The sequence below is a fragment of the Ixodes scapularis genome, unplaced genomic scaffold, assembly GCF_016920785.2.
Source record: "Ixodes scapularis isolate PalLabHiFi unplaced genomic scaffold, ASM1692078v2 PGA_scaffold3__209_contigs__length_174095766, whole genome shotgun sequence".
NCBI lineage: Eukaryota > Metazoa > Arthropoda > Arachnida > Ixodida > Ixodidae > Ixodes > Ixodes scapularis.
In genome coordinates this window covers 148,815,463-148,838,273 of record NW_024609868.1, presented here as the reverse complement: position 1 = coordinate 148,838,273, position 22,811 = coordinate 148,815,463, and the positions used below count along the sequence as shown (strand labels likewise).

The 22,811-nt window shown below is 43.9% G+C and overlaps 1 protein-coding gene across 2 annotated transcripts; it reads left to right on the top strand.

Annotated features, from left to right (window-relative positions):
• The first annotated feature begins 1,039 nt into the window (after positions 1–1,039).
• Positions 1,040–22,422, top strand: LOC8053476 (4-coumarate--CoA ligase 1). Of its 2 annotated transcripts, XM_029995840.4 has the most exons (10): positions 1,040–1,168; positions 2,356–2,563; positions 7,740–7,846; positions 11,956–12,155; positions 13,328–13,499; positions 13,974–14,145; positions 16,800–16,900; positions 17,139–17,283; positions 21,423–21,680; positions 22,218–22,422. In XM_029995840.4, the coding sequence occupies exons 1-10, from the start codon at positions 1,046–1,048 to the stop codon at positions 22,352–22,354; spliced, it is 1,623 nt and encodes a 540-aa protein (XP_029851700.2). In that variant the 5' UTR covers positions 1,040–1,045; the 3' UTR covers positions 22,355–22,422. The 2 variants fall into 2 exon arrangements, with proteins under 2 accessions (XP_029851700.2, XP_040075467.1); XM_040219533.3 differs by lacking the exon at positions 22,218–22,422 and having other exon boundaries at positions 1,046–1,168; positions 17,139–17,300; positions 21,423–21,563.
• Positions 22,423–22,811: the final 389 nt, after the last annotated feature.

Below are 22,811 nucleotides of genomic sequence, written 5' to 3'. Positions count from 1 at the left end.
GTCATTTTTGCCGCGTGTCTTATCTTTGGCCCTTTGGAACGTTTTATCGCTGCACAAAGCGTTATCTGCGGGACGAGGGCCTGCCTTCCCACTTACGTATGCAAAGACAGCCTTGAAGAAGAGACGCGCATTCAGATACGCCATCACTGCCCTCGATAAAAGAAATAACTCTATAGGATTTTAACTGGCTTGGGTACTGTTGTTGACAAAACCACAACTTAAATTGCAAAATAGTGAACCGGCTCCTGGCAGAGGTGTGTGTCCGAAAATTTGTAGGGGAACGGGACTCTTGCATCGGTTGAGGAATTCTACCACTGGAGTGCGTCGCCAAATACTTCTAGTAATTTAAGCTTTATTGATAGAGCCATGGTGTACCGTAAGGTGTTCCCTCAGAAAAAGTTAACAACTCCCGCATCGTCCTCACCTTTTACGCTGATCGCCTTCCGCGATGATTTACCAATGTATTCCAAACTTGTAAACAGCTTTTAATGAGCGGCATGATCAAACACAAACACAAACCCAATTCATTACAGCATTATGCTTTAAACATGGTTGTCACCAGTAACGTGCTTAGTAAATGACCCAGGCGTGAGACAAATTGAAAAGTAGAATTCGTCAAATATTTCTTGAATTTTTTTATATATATATATATTTACAATTGAAGATATAGTGACGTAGCTTGCTGAAGAAAAGTGCGGCATCTGACGTTTTAATTGCCCGAAGGTAGATTTGACGAGTTTCCTTATAAATCAAGACCATTTCTGTGAGTATCGATGTTCGCCAGAGTCTGTTTTATTGTAGCGAGTGAACATTTATGCAAAAAACAAAGGGTACGAACACGAAGGTGTGGACAAGGACATGCGCTTCTCCTTGTTCACTCGTATGAGCGAAGAGGACGATAAAGGATTGAGTCAGTGAAATAGAGAAGTCTCTTTCATTGTCTCACTCCTTTATCGTCCTTCTCTCTCATGAGAGATGGCGCACGAGTAGGCCTCATGAACAATATAAGACCTCATTACCCGCGTATCTGCTCCACATTTGCACAATGGAAGCCGTCGTAGAGGAGAAAGAGGTCACATCGAAAACTCAAGATCTGGACATTCCTGACGTTCACTTAGGACAATATTTCCGATCTATCTGCGAAAGGTTCAAGGACCGGACAGCACTGGTTGGTGAAACACTTTCAATTCTTCTAGGAGTGGCAGTTTTACCTGCTATCTTTTTTTTGTTGTGGAGTTAACTAAGTTTACGACCGTGGTCCCCCACACTGGATATCTATGCGGTCTCGACCACTGGTACAGTCTCTTCACTTCACTTTATTACCTTAAAGACCCCCGTTAGGGGGTATTACTAAGGGGTGGCCGTACAGATAAACAATTTAAAAAAAGTGCAACATTAATTGACTGTGATAGACTAATGGTGACACTTTCTGCGAAGCTTGATGGGTAGGCGATGGCAGCGTTGTTGTTAGTAAGGTCGTTCCCGTCTTTGGCTGCGGGATAAGAAGTGAGGCAGAAAAGGTGACTGCGTGACCTTACGCGGGCGATCTGAGGAGATGAACGGTGCGCTCGGGTACGATGTAAAGTGTGATGCCAAGCGTAGAGTAGAAGAACTTGTGAAAGAAAGAGGGACAAGAATTGCGTTGACGACAAGAAAAGTGAGCAAATATGATTTAGCTTTTAGGGACGAAACACTGGCATCGTATGAATATGAAGCTTGCATGAATCTGCTGGTGCGATTTTTAAAGTTCTCCGATGCCGTTGATAAGACACACTTGGCGTGGACTCCAGATTGCGGATGTTGCGTTTTTAAGTTCTGACAAGGTGAGATTGGCCTGGCGACTCTTTCGAGCGCTCGGCATCCAGAACGCGACCGTTACCTTTCGCCGTGTTTTCGCTGAGCGTGCATGCCAGGGGCTTACGGGACGCCGAAGCGTCGTCAAATGTAGCAAGTTTGCGCCGGAGGCTGAACCTCCTCCCTGCCCTTTTTATTCTGTCAGCGACTAGACGCAATATTTTTCGCGAAAGTGATTTTCGCGTCTCTAACAACTCTCATAGGGCTCGGCGAAACTCTTCATACATAATGTTCCCCCGGCACATGACAAGAACAAGTCACACGCGCAGGGCGTTAACCTAGCGAATATCTAGCCTGACGTTATGCCTGAGTCCTATATTCAATGTGGTCAGGGTAACCGAGCGTTTCGTTTTACGGTTTAGGTATCCCGGCAAACAGGCTATATTTCTGAGACAAAGCTCCATTGTTTTCCTTTGCAACGGACCACACTGGGGGTTGGAATTAATACATTTTTCGCGAACTCCTCGTGGAAGTTGGTGTGACAGCCGAGCCTCTCCGCAGATCGACGGGATTACAGACGAACGCTGGAGCTACGCCCAGCTTCTCGAGCTTTCGTCCCGGGTGGCAGCGGGTCTCCAGAAGCTGGGCTTCAGGCCCGGTCAACTGGCCGGCCTGCACTGCGACGCCACTCCGGACATAGTATTCGCCTTCTACGGGACCGTCCTGACTGGCGGCAGTATGGTTTTCGCCAAGTCGAGTCTTACGGAAAGTGAGTACAGTGTTTTTCGGACCCGCCGACTACACGTGTTTAAGGGGGACTCATTTTGTCGTCACTCAATGGGGCATATATCGCTAAACAAATCTGTTTCAAAAATGCACGACAGTATTGACTCTTTTTGAGGTGCATTATGAATACGCAATAAAGGGCGTACCCCTTAGACATTCCCTAAAAGTGCTGAAGATTTTTAATAAAATCCAAAATTATGACCATTTTGACTGTTTTGAGTGAATTTTGAGGCAATGAAATTAAAATTACTAAAAAAATAAAAGCGACAAAACGAGTAGTAGTACGAAGTAGAGATTTCTTCTATGTGAATATTAAGATTCTGAGGGGAAGACTAACTTACTTGGTATTTGCGAATTGGTGTAAATAACTTTTACAGGACTGTTTTCCTTAGTTTTTGTTTCATTAGGTTCAACAAGATGTTGACACCAGTACCATATTTTGTTGTTGCTGTTTTTGACGAGCCTGCAGGGACGGCAACTCGCGGCATGATTCCTATGCTTGACACCGCCGAGATCAGTTTTGACGTTTTGCCGGAGAACGATCTCTGTGAGATTTCTGTCTGCTGCACTACACGAAAAAATAGGACCAATGAGAGGCAAAGCATGTATGGCGCAGTGATGCCATGGCGATGTGTTCTTGCTCGCCGCCGCGCGACGATGGTCTGCTGATCCGATGGTCTGTGTGTTAGCCACATACATACCCAGGGTAAACTTGGATTGGGCGTCATTTAGCCACTGTTGCGTCTCCAGGTCGTGGACCTTCTTCTGACTTCTGCCTCCCACACCGTAGCTGTCAACGCGTTTATGGGCTCAGCAAGGAAGTCGAACTTCCGTTCTAGCTGGTAGAGGCGTTTTTGCCAGCGGTTCCGCAGCCCGGTCAAGTAGGAGTATTTGGACAGCCTCTTCGCCCACCGGCAGTCATCCATATTTCGAAGATATCCGTAGTAACCGATTTTACTTGTCACTTCTCTGGCTCCAGCGAAGGCCAACCCGGGTGTCTCTGAATGGCTTCGTTTGCTACAGTCCGATGGCAGCCCAGCGCGTGTCTTCAAATCTCCCTTTGACTAAGTTCTATATGAACTCGAACGTCTCCTGGAATACACTGAACAGCATTACTTAAAGTCAAACCTGGTACCACCACCGCCTCCCTGAGCTACCGGGACACAATGAATCGTTTACAACTCCACAAGCTGCATTTGTGGAGTATGCCTGCTCCTTGGATGGCTAATTGGTGGAGGTGAGCATGAAGGTCTTGCAAGTAGTCTTTCGTGTCGCATGTCAATCTGCTGTAATTGATTTAGGAGCTCAGCATGTGGTGCACTGTCGTATGCCATGCAACGTACAGAAAGCAAAATATTAGTGTTCTTTTCTTTTTTTCCGGGCCACCTCACTATATTGTGTTAGTGTAAACAGGTGCTCTTCCAATCGGTGGCCTCGTCGGAAACGTCCTTTGGAGTTCCGTGAGTAAGCCGTTTTTCTTAGCTGATGCATTCATCTGCTCCTACAGGACGTGGACGAAGTTCCGATACATCGTGCTAGTCACGGTCGGAGGTTTGTAGTTGCGCAAGTAGCGTTGGTCACGGCTTTCTTTGGGGACAAGAATGACTTTACCGCTACTACAGTCTAGACTCTAGAGGCATGGCATCACTTCCAGATGCAATGTTGTGGGAAATGTCTGCAAGGTGAACCGTGCAACCCTTCCTGAGTGCTTTAAGGACGCTCGTCGCAGTCTCGTTCAGTCTATGGGCGGCGTTGTTTTTGATATGAGCTAGTGGGTGCATAACTGACACCCGGCCGATGGTTCCACTGGTAATGTCATGTGGGGAACAACCGACGTTTTGACGAGGAAATATATCTTAAAGCGCATGGCTGTTTCAGAGGCGAAAATACCTCCTTCAAGTGTTCTGTAAGGCTCCGTACTCTGATGGTGGCGTAAACCTCGGTGTCCCGCCAGCGCTTTCTTCGTCTTCGTTCATCTGGGAACTTCGTCAGGTGTTTCCGGATGAGTCTCTTCAGTTCTTCCACATGTCTTGCTTAGACAGCAGCACCCACCCTCTTGTTGCTGTTTTGAATTCCTCAACCACCCTTTCAGCTGCCCTTGTAGAGAGTCTGGAAAGGCTTGTCGGGGGAAGGGGGCAGTTGCTCCTGCTATTTTCCCCATTGCCTTCGAGAATGCTGGTTTCATGCCGTTATGATCGCTCCCTATACTGGCTTTGCCATCTTTATCGATGTGAAATTGAACTAGATATCGAGCGAGCCAGGTTATGTGACACTAGAGCGTAGGCGATGCATGTTGGGCTTAAGCGGGCATTCCAGGTAAATTGTTCCTCACATGAGCCTCTCAGATTCACTACCTTTACGGCGAAGTTTTCAGCCGTATGTACCATTAGCCGCCAATTGTAATCCTCCAAGCTATCCAGTCCATGCAGATGTTTATTTTAATCACCCGTGATGAATATTTCTTTGACGGTGACAAGTTCTTTAGCGCCATCCATCAAACAGGTTATCGACGGCTGGTTCTCTCCTCGGCATGTAGTTCCCACAAATAGATATAGTATGCACATGGCTACAGGAATACCGGGTATCTCTCCCGTTGTCCAATTGTGATTCCATCGCTCTTGTGACTCCTTGTTTCATACAGACGTAATCAGAGTGTGTTGCGGAAAAAAAATAATAAACGCCATCTCTGAAGGAGAAGGCTAGAAATAAATCGCGGGTAAATCTCACTTAAAAGTCGACGCTCTACTTTGTGCTGACTACCTATTGGCGCAGACTACATAAAAATAATTTTTCAAAATTATTCATTATCACTTTGATATGCTAACTGCGGATATTAAGTTTAAAGGGGTACAGAAGCGAAAATTTGCCACCCATTTCATTATGTAGACGTGGTCTCCTTTATGTCAGCAGCACACAAACACCAGTTTTTCGGCCGTAAACCCCCCCCCCCCCCCAAAAAAAAAGAATAAATTTTAAAATGAATAAAATGATATCCCAATACCACCCTGCTAGTTGGGGGGCCTAGCCTCGTTACAGTGCCTCACGCCACGGGCTCACCATAGCCGCGCCACGGCGCGGCGTGTCCGATGAAGGCGCCCGTGAACGAGCGATGCTTGGCACACCTCCCAGTTCTGGTACACAATACCTCGGGTAATCTCGTTTGGTGGGAATGTAACGCATTGAAGATAACGTTGCTGCCACGTTGCGACGACGATCATAATACGGTACCCTTAGCCGTGTACGGGCCCGGGAAGTTGCGAGCATGACGTCACGGGCAAATGTCCCGAGACGCATCGCGCCGCCTCGATGGCCGATCTTGAAGCGCTCGCCGAAATCTGTCGGTTGAAACGAAAACTATAACCGTCCACTGAAAATACAAGCGCATGATTATCATTTAGGATATTATGAACCATATTTCACCCGTTTCAAAGTGTTCGGAGGATGTTTCAAGTTTCGATTTTGTATAACTTTAAGCTATTTCACGTGAAACCTTTCATAGTGGTACTTTCGCCATCAGTGGATTTGCGAGTTACATTTAACGTAGCTTCGTGCAAGTGATCAATGTAGATGAAGCATAACACTCCACTGCTTGTCGTATTCAGATAATACTTAAATAAATAAACGATTGTAAACTCGTTCAGAAAGCGGTCGTGATAACTCAGAAATAAGACATTGAACGTTCACGCCCATTTTTTTCCTAAATTAAAACGGTATAAATTATACAAATAATAAAATTTTAAAAACTCATTTTTATCCGTCTTGTTTCATTAGTCAGCATGGAGTGCTATTTGTTGGGGAGCTGGTGACCTACCATTTTTAGGAGTGAAACAAATACAATGAACATCTTGTGTTGACTATGCATCCGGTGCAGGTTGTCCAAAGACAAACTCTCTTTTCGCTCTAAAATCCGACATTGCAAACTGTACGCAACGGTACGGACAATAGTGGAGAAGATAAGAACCCTTGTTTTAAAAGCAGGCCGACAAGCCTGCAGGTTTAAGATTGCGGAGAACACATGCACTCGGTCTCAAAGTTCTATCATGGGCTCAATAAGCCAGATCTGTTTCTTGCTTGGCGAGAACTGTTCAGCAACCTCCGTCGTGTCAAAGAAAGTTTGGCGGATTCTGTCAAACTTAGTCACCGATGGCCCCTAAAACCCCTGAATGCCTCAATATTTCAAACCTTTCTGTGGCTAACAGCAATCGAGCTCAATGCGTCGCTCAAAAAAAAAAAAGAAAATTTTTTTTAAAAAAAAAAACGTAAATTAAAAAAAAAAAAAAAATTGGACAATATGCTCAGGCAATACAGCTTAGCTTTTAACCCTGCTTACCTTGCTAGTGGTGCCGCGCTTTAATAAAAAAATAGTCAGTTAAGTGATCCGTTGCGAAATTTTAATGAATAAAAGAAAGGTAACCTGTTCAACATTAAAGTTACTCAAATTGCTTAATATCAGGAAATTGTGATTACGTAATTGCACATTGGGGGCCGCTGTAAGCTGAAATTTGTATTGCCATTACCATGCTCGGGCATAACGTTTCAGTGAAACTACTTGATTCCAATTAACTACTTTTGTTTTTTCACCTAGTTTATTAACAAGGGCCATATGGCAGAAGTAGCAAAGAGTTCAAAAGGAAATATTTTCATAAATAAAGTTCAACATGCCGAAGTATGGTTAGGTCTCAAGGAAATTATTGCCGTTGTGTGCTTTGAAAACATGGCCAGACCGAAGGACCAACAATCTTGCCAATGTTTTATATATTCAGGCTGCATTTGATAGCCCCAGAGATAATTCCCGTGACGGCCCGATAGAAGGGTCGACATTCGACCGATAAGGTGTGAAGGAAATTAGTCGGTTATATTTATTTAGGCCGTTAATCGATAGGTTAATCTATTATAGCCGGATCCAGTTTGTTACCGTTTCTTTGCTTTTATTGAATACGGTTCTCGCTTTTTCGGCATACTTTATAAATTACGTGTCAAAAATCGCAGGTCACCATCTTTTTGTCTATTTGCTTTTACATGAAATATATACGAGCTATATTTTTCTTCCGGAGAAGCTCTTGGCCACCTACGATCATGTAATTAAATCAGAATGCATACTTGATATTTCTCAGTTACAAATTTCTTTGTTGATTAAATAAAATCAATGAATATTTCAGGAGAACTCACTTATCAGTTTGGAGACAGCCGCCCCAGCCTGGTCTTCTGCGATGAAGCTAATGCAGACAAGACAAAATCCGCCTGTGCAACCATCTCAAGTGTGGAGGTGAGAAAATATTAATTTAACGTCAAAAGCGCGTTAGTGAATGGGGTGGAAAAGAAATATTTCGGGTCTGGCTTCACTTGGACCTGGAGCGAATAACACGCAAAGCGGACAGTCTAGCAATTGTGTAAGTTAACCGAAACTTTTTGGGGGTTTTAGTTTCACATGCGTTTAATTTTCACACATTCCCTAATATATGTATTTACGTATTTAGTCCAAAATGCATGCACTACAAAATATCTGATGGGTCAAAAGGGCGGCAGATTGTAGGATCTAGGCGATTGTTTTTGCGCGCACTTTACAGCATCGGAAGGGCCAGCCAAGGCACTCAGTGGAGAAGAATTGGCAAATGACAAAGACTAAAACAATTTCACAAAACGTTGCTATCTGCCCTTACGCACTGAGCGCAGAGATGGCAGTAATGACATTACTGTAATGAAATTACTTCTTTAGTAATGAGTTATGTCATTCATTACTTTTAAAGGCTTGTAGTTTAGTCACGTAGTTAATTCATTTCAGGTAGGAAATTTTAGGAATTGCGCATTACTTTTGAAATTACTTTTGTTCGAGATAAAAAAAGCTAGTTTGCAAGCTTTAAGAAGAAAAAATAGAAAGAATATTTTGCATGGTGAGATAACGTGGAAGAGACATCAGAGCGAATAAACGAGGGCCATCTGAGAGCAAAGCTTTGTACTAGGAACACGTCAGACGCACAGAGACGGGCTCAAAAGGCGAAGGAGAGAAAAGCTTTGGTGTGAAGGCATTGCTGGTAGGCCACGGCTCAAGAACTCCAGAGAAGATAGATTCAGGGCGCCTCGTCTGCACGACGGTTCTCTACTTCGGTCATCCCTGAGCTGACAGTGGAGTGGGAGCTGCGAGTTTTTTTCTGTATGTGGATATAAACGAGAGCGTGGTTACGTGGCGAAGTGTAGACACGCGACTGGACCAACAACGCGTAGCTTCTTCGCACTGTCAGCTTAGGATTGACCGACTTATAGGCTACAACGCGAAGAGCACATCACCTCTTGGATCAAGGGATTTTAAAACCCGGAAGGACAGCTAGGACTTCGTTTCAGCTTAGCTCCGAGCGCAGCCAAAGGCTGGGGACGGTTCACCACTCGCAGACGAGCTTTCATAAGCATCACGAAGTAGTTCGCAAAAGTAAAATTTTATAGATACTTTTTTCGTGTGCAAACTTTGGAAAATTTTCCAGATGTTTTCTGCTAATAACTTATTGTCAAAAAAATAAATAAAATAAATTACGTTTCACGTTGTTCATAATATAGTCATGAATATCCTTCGACAAAAAACGCCTACCTGCTGGCATCGCTGATGCGACTGCGGCACGTTTTTTTTTTTTTTTTCGGGTGTTTTTTCGTGTTCTCAACGGCCGAAACATGGGCTTTAAGTTCGACGCTTTCCTCGCCAAGCTGCTGGACATCCCTTGGTTTCCTGTTTTCCTAATTTTCACCGACCACTCAAGATAAGAAGAAAGCCACGTTTAGGCATCAGGCGCGAGATCGTCATGAATGTGGATTCGTCTTCGTCAGGAGTCCCAAACCGCGTCGTACCGGGAAGTTGCTCAACAAACATCGAAGCTAACAGACGTTAGGAAATCGACGAAACGTTGATCTGCCGACGGCGGGAAACGCTCTCCAATACAAAAAAGGGTCGAAATCGGGTGTCGAGGCGGCGGTCAGAGGCAAAGCCATCCGTTGTCGGTGGAGCGCCGAGAAGACGCGTACTCCAGTGCGATCCTAGGGACGCGGTATGCTTTTGCTGTTGTTTTGCGTTCGCGGAAAGAGGGCGCTGCTTTGATTGAACTCGGAGACCGAGTGGCAGTCTACCAAGAGAGGTCGCTCAACCCGCTTTTTCCGTGGGCTACGGGCGGCACCGCGACAAAGAATACGACCGTCTGGTCACCGAACGTTACCTACCAACTTCTGTGTTCCAGCCACGGCCTTCTTCTGCCGGCAGCGCGACGGCTCTCCGCGAAGCCCAGCAGCCACCGCCCTGAACCGGAATTTTATTCCAGAACGCGAAATGGCATTTTTAATCATGTAGCAGACGATGCCGTCGATACTCCCGTAGCAGACGAAATATCTCTCTTCGAATCCTTTGCGCAGATTCCGCGCGGGGTGATATACGAAGTGTGGGCGAAGTCGCGTCCTATCGTTGGCGTTTCATTGGCCCAGGCAACCCGTAGCTTGGCCACGCTCGGAGCTAAACTGAAACGGAGTATTGGACATGCGGGTCCCTAGTCTTTTTACTCTTTCGTCAAGCAAGGTCTAACCATAAGCCTCGACCATCGTGAAGAACAAACGAACGGAATATATAGATAATCCCAAATACCTTGTCAAGACCGCAGAACTTTTCTTGCGTAGCCAAGGGCTTAACAAATATCAAGTAAATATTAATATCTCCTTGTTTTCGCTTAAGGAGTGTGGATGTCAGGGAAAGGTGCTTATAGTCGGAAAAGAGGGGAAGCGAGGAAAGCTGGTGCCGCACGCGGTATGCCTGTCTGCCTTTCTTTGGGGAGTTTAATCATAAAGACGGAAACGAGGAGATACTGCCACCCATTTGGTGAGGAAAGTAAACGTTTTAGGAAGCTCGCGCCATCCCTTTCCTCAAATGGCGACGCTTTTGCCCAAGAAGTATGCAGCCTCCTTGTGTGACTACGTGCAAGAACTGGGGTTCTTCGGGTGTCTTGGAACGATACTACTGGAGCGGATGCGCGAGTATGCGTCAAAAAGTGCTCTTGGGAGAGAAGGATTATACTGCGTCTGAGTAAGGAAGAAAATGTTTCACATTACAACTCCCGTGTAAAAACGAGTTCCTATGGCTCCACTAAAGTAACTAACACTGACTATAACGTCTTTAAAATTAGAAATACGGTATCAAATCACCCTTGAGCAAAGGACCTTCACCCTTGAATCAAAAGCGAAACCGGTGAGGCGAATGTCGTTGAGTTCAATATAAAGAAGCTGTTGATCGTGTTTAACACTTCAGTCGTGTGCGCCAGCGGAACAACTGTTCAGTCTGGTTCACTTTGAGATGCATGAAGCCTTAAAGCGGCGTTCACACTCTTGCGACCGAGTAAGACCGAGAGAGACCAGACCGGTTTTTAAGCCTTTTGCGACTTCTCAGAACCGGATGCGCTGCAGCAGAGCTGGTCCTAAGAAGTCGGAAGAGGCTTAAAAACCGGTCTCGTCTCTCTCAGTCGTACTCGGTTGCAAGAGTGTGAACGGGCCTTTAGGGCGTGAACAGGAAGATCTAAGTTCTAGTACATACAATGTAAATAAAGTAAGCACGAATTACTGCCTCGATGCATTAAAAAGTAATGTAAAATAAATTCATTACATTTTGAAAGTAATGTTAATCTGATGTCATCACTTCTAGTCTATGGTAATTTGTCATGCAATTTAATTAGATCTTTGCAATTTTTAGGAAATTAATTAGTAATGCTATTGAAATAACTTCTGAAATTAATTTTGCCATCTCTGACTGAGCGTATAAAAGTAGTCCTGCGCGGTGTGTCTCTATATTTTTCTCTCTATATTATATTTATAAGTTCGGCTGGCTGTATTATAAGTTAATATGTCCACGAGAAAGTAAAACTTAACACGTTGCTGTCATGTGAAATTGTAAATGACAACGAGAATTATATTTACCAGTATGAATTCAAGATATGCATTCATGACTAATGGCTTGCTCAAACTATTGCTGTGATGCAACGCCTTTCCTTAAACTGCTATTTCACCACAACGTTTACTGCATCTAGTTATACCGGTGCTGTTGTCGTCCAACAGATACGGCAGCTGCTCGTTACTGGTTATCCATGTCTTCTTAAGGATATGGACATCCCAACAATATGCTACATATTTTAACTAAGTTCACCGTCATTGCTACGCACGCTCATACAAATCGCAAAGAAAGGTGCCTTGTAATTTTAAGACTCCTTTTATAGGTGTAAGGTATACTATTGACCGTGAATAAAGTCACGTTTACCGTCATCGCTACCCATGCTCATAAAAACCGCCGAGAAAGGGACTTTGTAATTTAATTAATTATAATTGACTGTCTTAATAAGTATAGGTTATACTATTTTGCAGACTTTGGTCATCTTCGGTGAGCGAGAAAACATGGTATCTTTTGCGATGCTCAAGAACACTCCTCTGTGCGAGCTTCAGCCGGTGCCCAGTGGGGATCCAAAGCAGCTCTTGGCACTGATCTACTCGAGTGGCACAACTGGATTTCCAAAAGGCGTTATGCTATCCAGTAAAAATATTGTAGCAAGCGTCTGCCTTCTGTGGTGAGTGCTCACGCGTTTTAGGTCCTATATGTGCCTTAACAGCGTTATAGACCAACGAATGGAGGTACAGTACGTGCTTCATATATATATATATATATATATATATATATATATATATATATATATATATATATATATATATATATATATATATATATATATATATATAAGAAGAAAAGAACCCTTAGTGAAAACAGCAACAACGGACGATTTAATCTTCGACGTTTCGGCCGGAGTCCGGCCTTCGTCAGAAAGACGTCTTTCTGACGAAGGCCGGACTCCGGCCGAAACGTCGAAGATTAAATCGTCCGTTGTTGCTGTTTTCACTAAGGGTTCTTTTCTTCTTCTATACCCACGCCTTCGGCCCCCGCCACCATGCGCGTTGTATATATATATATATATAGTGTTTGTCATTAGAGACGACGAGTGCAGTCGGCTTTGCAGGCATGTGTTTTTTTTTAATTCGCCAACCTAATGCACTTCAGATTACAGCTGTAATTCGCTCCTGTGACGAAGTCGGAGAGAAGCAAAGGCTTCAAATATATTGTCATATGCAGGCAGCGAACATATCAATATAATGTTCCGTGAGAATTTAGAAATCAGTTTGATAATGGAGATGCACCATTACGAGATTTTGTACGCTTGTGCGTATGCGTGCGTCTGTTTATATCCTGAACAGCAGGTCTCTACACCGATGTGGTTCAAGTTGCTCTTTCAGAGCTCACTCAGGACAAAAACGGGATCGGCATAAGAATTGCGGAAGGGGGAATACAGAGACATTAGATTCCGCAGATTAGGTTCGGCCATCGGTGGATTTCTCGATATGCAACTAACAGCCTCCGTCAGATTGCGGACATCTCGGCCGGGATTCGAACTTGCCAACTGAAAACCCGCAGGCAGTCCTTTTTCGTTGGAGCTGCCGAGGCGGTTAAAACATAAAATCGAACTAAGTAATAATATTAGCAAGTTTTCTTCATCAGCCTGTCGATATTACGGATCTCCATGCGAGCTGCCTGTGTCCACTGAGGCGCCGACACCGCGTAAACTTTCATCATGGACGCTCACCCCGAGCATCAGTGAGGGCAACCAGCATTCGCTGGTCGACATGGTGACGCGTCATGCTAAATATTCCTCATGTGACTTCCTGCTTTCTCATCTTGCCGAAAGCACAGTGACCCCAGGCATCGGTCATTTGACGCGGACGACATCCTCTTGGGAACTGCACCCCTAACGCATGTGTCAGGGCTCACCGTATTCAACGCCTCGATTGCTGTTGGAGCCTGCATGGTCTTGCTTCCGGGATCCGAGCCTAGCATTACTCTTCCAGCCATCGGTAAATACAAGGTGACCACTGAAAAGTCGCTATCTTTCTGATTATAACTTCAAGCCTCCTCTTTGATGGTTTGGCAGTTTCGACAAAAAAAAAAAAAAGATACCATATAGTTTAAAACAATCTTGTTCATTTCGCCATTGAATATATCGCATTTGAAATTTGTGATAAGCCAATGAAGGTCATGAGTGAGAAGTGGCAGGTGACACAGCTATCTGCTTCGGTAGAATGGCGAACGTCGGCAATGTGACTGATTCCGCACGGAAAGAACAGTTACTTTTTTGTTATCACTTACTCGATGGCTGCTATCTCTATAGCCATACACGTATTTGACAACAACAATACAGGCCGCAATGAATACCCTTAGCTTGATGTCTATCTTTCCTACAGTTTTCCACATTTTGACATGAAAAAAAAAAAAACCTTATATCTCGTGTTGTGTGCGAAATTCCCGCTCACATATGTGCGTAATTGCCTTATACTTTTAGGCGACTGTGATTTCCCAAGTTCCGACGTGCATCCAAAAGCTGGTGAAGAGTCCCCTTTTGGAGAAGTACGACGTGAGCAGTGTTCGGGTTCTCTACTTTGGTGGCAGTTCAATGCCATCTGTAGTCGCACGCGCCGTAAGAACGAAGCTGAATATCAAGACCCTACAACAAGGTAACCCCGTATGGAAATCTTATATCTGGGCCATATCTGGCCATATCAAACATTATATGATTATATACGGCCTATATACAGCCTTATCTGGCATATATACAGACTTACCTGGCGCATATACAGCCTGATATGGCGTATATACAGACTTATCTGGCGTATATACAGACTTATCTGGCATATATACAGCCTGATATGGCGTATATACAGACTTATCTGGCGTATGTACAGACTTATCTGGCGGCCGGTTTACAATATATTAAAAAGTTAAAACAAGTAAAAAAAAATTCTTTGTTAGAAAACTCTGAATGACTTATTGTTCGCGACCTAAATATTAGCACAAATATTTCCAAACTTCAGCTTCGACAAGCTTAAGTTTAAGATTATTTGTGCTAGTTTTCGCGAGGATTTCAATGTAGCTTAATTATTTCAAAGTGTTAACATTACGCACGAATAGACAATTTGCTAAATCCCGTAAGCGCCTCGGCCCGTACTCGAGGAATCATGGGGACGCTGTTTCTTCAGCTGCCTAGTGATCGAAAATTTTGAGCAATTCTATGGTTATACAGATTTGAGTGTAATTCGGAGTCACCCTGAACACGTGTCGTACAGAACCCAAGTACCTGCCATACCACTTTTAAAATGTCCCGCCAGTGTCAGTACTGTGCATTCCGTCCAACCTTCAACCTGGGTGAGCCACAGACATATCTCTTACATTATTATCATTCTCGTACAACTTCAAAGACGCTGATATTAAGTTAGAAACGCTAAGAATGTCATAAACAGCTCCGCGGAATCCGAGCTAAATCCCGGTTTTGGTTGTTGTGATTTCTCAGCTTTTAAGTAATTCCTGCTAATACAACAATCACGAGAATGATAATATGGTAAGAGATTTCGGCGGCTCCGCCTGGTTGAAGTTTGGACATAATGCACAGTATCCTGAACACTGCCATTGACGAAAAACTTCAAAGTGATGTGATAGGTACTTGAGCCCTATGGGAGACTTGTTCACGGCGACTACGAATTACACTCGAAACTGTGTAATCATGGAATTGGTCAAAAGTAGCGATCACTAAGGAGCTGAAGGACCACCGTTTCCATAACTCCTCGAGTGCGGGCCGGGGCACTTGGGACAATTGTAGACAATAAAAAGATATAAAATTCTGATTTCAGGCTTGTGTACTTTTGAAATGCCTGGCCAGATCTGTAATTTCCTTACTTAGCCAGATCTGGGATTTCCATATCTGGCCAGGGGTATCAGGCTATATCTGGCGTTATGAGGCTATATCTGGCAGATATACCATATCAGGTTATATGTGGCCAATTTTTGATATGGCCATATCTGAAATCTTCAGATCTGGCCAGATATAAATTTTTTGTAAGGGACCACACTGTTATTTCATGAGAGTTTTGCCGTGTTTGTGGCCGTCACAAATTGTTTGCACAGCTGATCGAATGTCAAACAAAATATCATGCATGGCGTTTATTGGCTGTATTTTTTCTCGAAACTAGTTATTAAGCATGTGCGAATCACATGCTTAATTGTTTAAGCTGTGCTAATTAAGCTTGTGCGAATCAAACAAAACTATTCATGAAACAAACTATATACTAAAAATTCTTCGTAGATATACAAACGTCTTCGGGGTGTATATTCGCTAACTCTGCAAGCTCTGTCCATTAAAAACTATGTTTTAATTATGTCATGAATCTGGATAATAATTATTAACCTTACGTCTTAGCACAATTGTACACATCCATTCGTCTTGTCCTTTCTTTAAATGAAAAACGACAGTCTACAAAGAACCTGCTTGCTCATGTTTGTCGGACCGTAGGAAGTAAAGGGGGGGGGGGGTTATCGTAAAACGTACACTACTTCCTTCTTCACCTCCCCTCTCCATCCTACGTTATGAACAACACGAGGAAGCCCAATGCCATCAACTCCATCAAGTGATATCACATCTACAATGTGCTTGACGAAGTATATTAGCCATGCAATCTTTGCCTGTTACCCACTCTGGCGATCATGACATAGAATAAATTGAAACTTAGACGATTATACAAAACGTATAGTGTGGGAGTGATAAATTATGAAACGATTATGATTCACTTGGCAATTATTAATGAAAGACAGATAAAAAAAACTTGCCAATTTGTTTTTCCTCCCATGTCCTCACTAAGAATTCATTCAACCAGATTCAGTTGTCGCTTAGACGTTTATTGGCTAGACAGTTACACTTGGAAGCAAACGTGTACCGTAGAATATAGGATGTTGATATTATTTGCGTGCAAAACTAACTGATTCATGGTCACTATACCGTGTACCTTAGGCAACTACTCTATTACATCTTATTTAATTAACAAAGAAAAAGAACGCGTGTCAAGTGTTCAAACAATCACCTGTCATCGATTTACATATAGACAAATCGGATTACGTTATCACGCTTATAAATTAGGAGATGACAACTTACCATACCGGGCTGACTATTCGTCCTGAGAGACACTGCCTTCAGTCGGACGAAGGGTAGTCTAAGTATTGCGAAGGCAGTTTCCGAAAGGTTGTAAGTTAAGTTAAAACCACCCCTCCCTTTCTTCGTTTGGCGACATTAGCGTTGTTACCATCGTACGCACTTACAAACCATTTCTCTCTTCGTTCCCAGGGTACGGATTGACCGAAACTTGTGGATCAATATCACTCACCCCTTCCAGCTCCGAAGACACTGAAAGTGTAGGGACACCTCTCGCGATGACACGCATGAAAGTAAGTTGACCTCTTATTTTTTTTTTTCGATAAAAGAAAGTCACTCTTTTTGTGACGGCCTGGAGCTGAGTTGGTGGGTTTGACATGCTCCCTTGAATGCCAGCTGAACGTAGAGGAAAAGCGAAGGAGAGGGGAAAACAAAGGCACACCATCATTGTCAGTCTTTGTTTTCTCCTCTCCTCCGCTTTTCCTCTACGTTCAGCTCGTATTCAAGGAAGTAATTCTTTTTCTTTAACAGGTGGTGGACGTGAACACGGGAATAAAATTAGGACCCCGTGAGCACGGGGAGATATGCGTAAAGGGACCAACTTGCGTGAGCGGATACTTCAACAAGCCGGAAGCCTCCGGCAAGCTGTATGACTCGGAAGGATTTCTTCACTCTGGTACAGAAATTTTCGTAGTGAGTTGACTAGCTGTACACAATAAGAAATTTCTTGCGTCTAGTTTCCTACAAAGCCAGGCCTTGGAAGAAACCATTTAGATTCGTAAAAGTAAACGACGTTTCGGTCATTTTGTCCCCATGCCCACAAGTGATACTGTCTATTCCATGCCTGTGCTTCGATGCTTTGGAAATAATTTTGCAATCCGGAATGACGAACTAAACTCACAACTTCTGTCTGAGGCACAGTGTATACTGTTCAATCAAACGTTGCGTCTCCTACAGTGTCTAAAGGCAGGATTAATAGAATTGCAGGAAGAACAGGCAGGAACAATTATTTAAGTCAATGAATTAAACGGGAGCTCCGGTCAAAACGTGAAACCAAAATAAATGACTAGTATACCTTTAGTGGCACGAAATATGCCCATAGCCGAGATATTACCTCAATTCGGATAAATAAATAAATTACGACGTAATTTATTGAACCGATTTTAAAGATGCGATCAGCTACTCTTTAGTGGACGGCAAGCGGGTTAGCTTTTACTCAAGGAACACTGGCGCAGCACCCTCGTGACGTCACGTCGGGGTCGTACGGCTGATGACCAGTGTTACCGTCCCTCTAGCAGATTGTTTCGGTTTCGCTGTAGACGCCTGAAACCAAACTTTGAGCCGTGATATTGATAAAACTGCACCCAATATATAAAAAGAAAGATTATACTTGGTAATCTAGGGACACTGCTTTAGTTGAAAACAGTCGTAATCTCGAATTCAAAAATATTAACCGAAGTTGCCGTTTAAAGGAGATCCAAACAACGGCCAGGCACAGACTCTATACTCCTGTAGCTTTCAAGTTTGGGAAGCGCCTTTGGCGAGAAAAATCAAACATTTTTCAGTCGCGTTTTGTTTGCTTTCGGTTGCACGTCAATGCGCTTTATCACGTTGCTAGCCGACACTAATTTCGCAGAATCGCATTGTGGGATAAAAAAAGCTGGGAAAAACATATCTAAAACTAGAAAGCTATACTTGAAAAGTATCTCATTGTTTTGGTAGGACAGGGCGAGCTGCGTTTTTATTTTCATATTTAACCTTGTTTTGTTCTTTTAGACGCGCTGTCACCACGCGTGAATGTACCACCGCGCGTTGGTAAACGATCGTGGCTCGTGAACGATTGAACGCTGCAGGGATGCAGTGCGCTCGATGCAAGCATCGCATCCGCACCGAAAAAAAAACAGTATGCCTTTTCACGACATGCACTATGGAACTGGATATCTAACTGAAATTGTTTCTGTAAACCTGAAATCCAATTTGCACACAAAGGAATATTTCCCGGAAGCCTGAAAGCCAGACAAAATCCAGTTAGATTTCCAGTTTCATAATCCAGATAGCGAAAACTTGAGCTGTTTTCTCTCAGTAGGGATGGTCCTGCTTACGTGCGCGTTCGCACTCCCTGGCTAAGGGAAACAGGTCAATAGAGCTTTAAGGAAATATGTTGTGCCCCCAGCGTCTGCTTTGCGCATTGTGACGTTCAGATGGGCGGCACGGGAAATTATCCGAGAAGAGAAGACGTAGTTGACTTTGGTTTAACAGTTCGTGATTTCAGAACGCGATGGGGGCAGAAGGAAAACAAAACAGATTATGTGTATTACCTTTTCTGTTTCTTTTTTTTCTTGTGTTCTCATCTACTAATGATAAGAAAGAATGAATCATGCCGCTACCAAAATATACGAAGCGTTTGAGCCAGCACTAATGTACATCCGAACAGCCCCACAATTCCCTTCGTCGGGGGTTTTCCGACAGGTGTATTGAAGAAGGGCTATTGGTAGTCGAGTTCGGACATTAGCAATTAAACTAACTTCAGTTAGAAATAAGCGCCATGCGCCAGGGTGTCGAGTACCTTCAGGGTGAGGCTGAATTCACGCTCCCGTCTTTGCAAGATAGAAGGATCTTGTCATATCGACCAATTCGCAACGCGAGGAGTACACGCCCCTTTAAACGACATAGGCGTTCCCGACGCTGACTCGATTAATAGTCACGCAGTCGCTAGTCAACGTAATGCCGACGCTGTTCGTCGCGACAAATAGTAAACGTTGGTTCCAAAAAAAAAACAAAAAAAAAACGCTCACCTTGAGAAGAAACTCCAGCCCCATGTCGTTCCGACAGGAGGGCAGCTAAAGCGCGTTGGGCGCCATGTGGGAAAGATGCCTTGCTGCATGCCGAACACAGGGGAACAACACTGAGCCAGGATTTCGAAAACAACAAACTAAATGTTAGAAAGACGTGACGGCTGGTTCTACACCGAAGAAGTTGGCTTGCTACTGTCCTTGCCCGTCCTCGACTCAGAAGCCCCGTGCCACCTGAGCTGGTGATCCTTTATTGACGGGCAACGCCCGTTGTTCATCGTAGTTCGTTCACGTGGTGCATTGTGTAGCGCGCACGAGGGCGCACCCCGGTGGCTACTGAACGGTCGCGCCATCGCGGCGCCCACAACCTTCAAAACAAGGTTGGCACCCTATATGCTCGCACCAACGTCTTCCATTACGTCGCATGCACGTCGTGCACTGCTAGGTCTTTTCTGCATCTTCTATTTCACTCTTGGCCTCTAGGTCGGAGCGCCCTTTACGTTTGCCTGAAGCACGCCAGTCCTGGTTCGAGGCTAGGTCCAACACAATCTGTCCGCGCGTCCTCCCCGGCGACCAGTGGCATCACCTAAATATGTTTCGTGCGTCGTGCTTCCTAGATGGCAGCGATCGGCGCTTCTAACTGTTTCTGGGGAAAGTAGGTGCACAACGGGCTTTGTCCCAAGACCAAATGCGAAAGCCTGTTCTTAGAAACAGTTTATCTGCTGCGGGTTTGCACTTCACCTTGCATTTTAGTGCTAGGAAAATCTGTCACACAAAAACTTCGAGGGAAATATTGCATTTACAGCATTTTTTTTGTATCGGTTTTGATTTACTGTTGGGACTGACATCATCATGTCATCCAGTGGGAATATCTGCGAATATTTTATTTTCTATGCTTCCTAGTTTTTGTCGGGTTTTCATTCTATTTTTTTTCCTTGACTTGCTTAAAAAGTGAAAGCTAAGGGAGATATAGATATCTGTTTTTATGATTTTTCCCCTTTTTGCACTTTGCAATAATTTTGTTGCCGAAGAACAGTGCAATTTTTAATCGTGTGTTGTTTTTTATTGGTGTGATCGGGCCGTGAAAAGTTTTAGACTGAGGATGTTTGGAACCCCATCGTTGCGTTTTGCGTTGCTGTAGTCTGAGCTTTCTCTATTTTGTATCCATTAAAATTCGCCAGTAGCGCCATCGAAACATTTGTGCAGTGTTTCTTTTTTATACCGTGTTTATTCGTGGTCTTGCTCCTGACTCAAGTGGGAGTGCGAACATCAATACAACTGGGGCCATCTATAACGAACGTATTCAACTGCTGCTCAGTGGAATCGTCCTTGGCGGTATAACAAATAACGAGGCTGGAAGAGCAATATAGAATGCTTATAGATTGTCGGTCTGCTTATAAGCATAGAGTTGTTTTTATCATGTGTATTGTGTTCAGAAACACAAAATGTCAGCGCGCTCTTAGGCAAAATTTCCACCTTGGTCAAGCTACCACCAGCGTAAAACGTGAATCAGATAAAGACAGGAGTGAGAAAAATTGGCGCTTTACGTCAATAGTCGCTTCCGCGTGTTGGCAGATAAAATGGATGACTGAATCGGGCTCAAACACAGGAATAGTCGTGCAAAATGAAGACAAAAATTATAGACGTATGAAAGACGAGATATCCGGATGAATCTATCCCGTTAATGACCTTTGAAGTTTGCACACTGCCTGATTTGGATTTTTCGGACACTTAAGAAATGTTTGATAACTAATATCCCAGACTTTAGAAAATGCTTGGCACTGTGTGGCGACTTCTATCATCTAGCGACAAGAGAAGACACAAAGTCTTTGATTTGTTATGTCTTTGTATACCACTAGTAAAAACAATCAAGTGATCTGCACGGTTTCTGACAAAAATACCTGGCTGGGCTGTGCTTTTGTCTTATAACTATTTGAGAGAAAAAAGAGCGCGGCCTCATTGCCTCATTGCCCTCTGCACACTTGTGTTTATGTTTGATAGCGATTTTATTTTATTTCCTCAGGCGATGTCGGTTATTACACTGAAGAAGGAATGTTCTACGTCGTGGACCGCATGAAAGAGATGATCAAGTGCATGGACCAGCAGGTGGCGCCTGCTGAGCTAGAAGACCTGCTCCTCAAGCACGAAGACGTCAAGGAAGTTGCAGTGGCCGGCGTTCCTCACTCGGAGTACGGCGAAGCGGCGCGGGCGTTCGTTGTTCTCTCCAATGGCCACTCCGGGAGCGAGGCGCTCAAAACGAGGCTTTTCAAGCTCGTTGCGGGTGAGAACAATTCTGCGCAGACAAGAGCTTCCGTAGTAGAACAGTTTTATGAACTGAAATTGGATTTTCGTTTGAGAATTGAGGACTGAAATCCCGAACAAGGCGAAGCGGAGCCAGACTTGCTATTCTTTATCCAGAGTCTGAGTATCCATATATATAAATCACAAAAGAAGTGCCAGAGTGAGGCTTCCTTGCCTTGTTGTTACGTTACCACCCGAAATTTTGCGTAAATCCCCGAATAAATGCCACAGAGGCCTTACTAATCGTGATTCTGTTGTGCATCGTAGGCTGATATATGGCGCTTTGGCAGTTCTGTGACAACCAAGATAACAACGAAACACCGTCAGGCAGTAAATCCTTAAATTAGAGCATTTGTAGGTAATGACCTCGGCCCCAACTAGTTTCTTAACAAGAAACCGTATTAAGCCAAATTTAGTTCCCTTGGATTGCCAAAATTGAAGCAAGTTAGGTATGGCTATTCTTGGTTTTGTTTTTGTTTTGTTACTTTTATGTGACGGTTCGTTGCATTCTTAACAGATCAATCGGCTCCCCACAAGCATCTGCACGGAGGGCTGGAATTCGTGTCCAGCATCCCCAAGTCGGAAACTGGCAAGAACCTTCGGAGAGCCTTGAGGGACACCTTTGTAAAGAAGCACGTTCAAGGACGAATTTGACTCTTTAGTCAGCTATTTCTCTTATGTCACAAATAACATAGTCTTTGTGATATACTTATGATGGTACGCTTTTATACTTGATTGTTTTTATCAGGGTGTCGAACCGGAACCGAACCGAACCGAAAACCGGAACCGAACCGGTATTTTTCCGGAACTGAACCCTAACCCGAACCGTTATATTGTTATCGCGATGAACCCGAACCGGAACTGAACCGGAAAAAAAAATAACGGTTACCGGCTTATGTCAAAACGGTTCGGCCACGCGCTGTTGACAATGAATGTGCTATCAATGCCATTTGTTTTTTAAGTGCCGTCATATGACACACACCTCGCTTACATATTTTTCTTCTCCACTCAGTCTTAGGAATATAAACGCTGCATCCATGAATCTTGACAAACGCTGCATCCATGAATCTTGACAAACGCTGCATCCATGAATCTTGACATAGGAACCAGT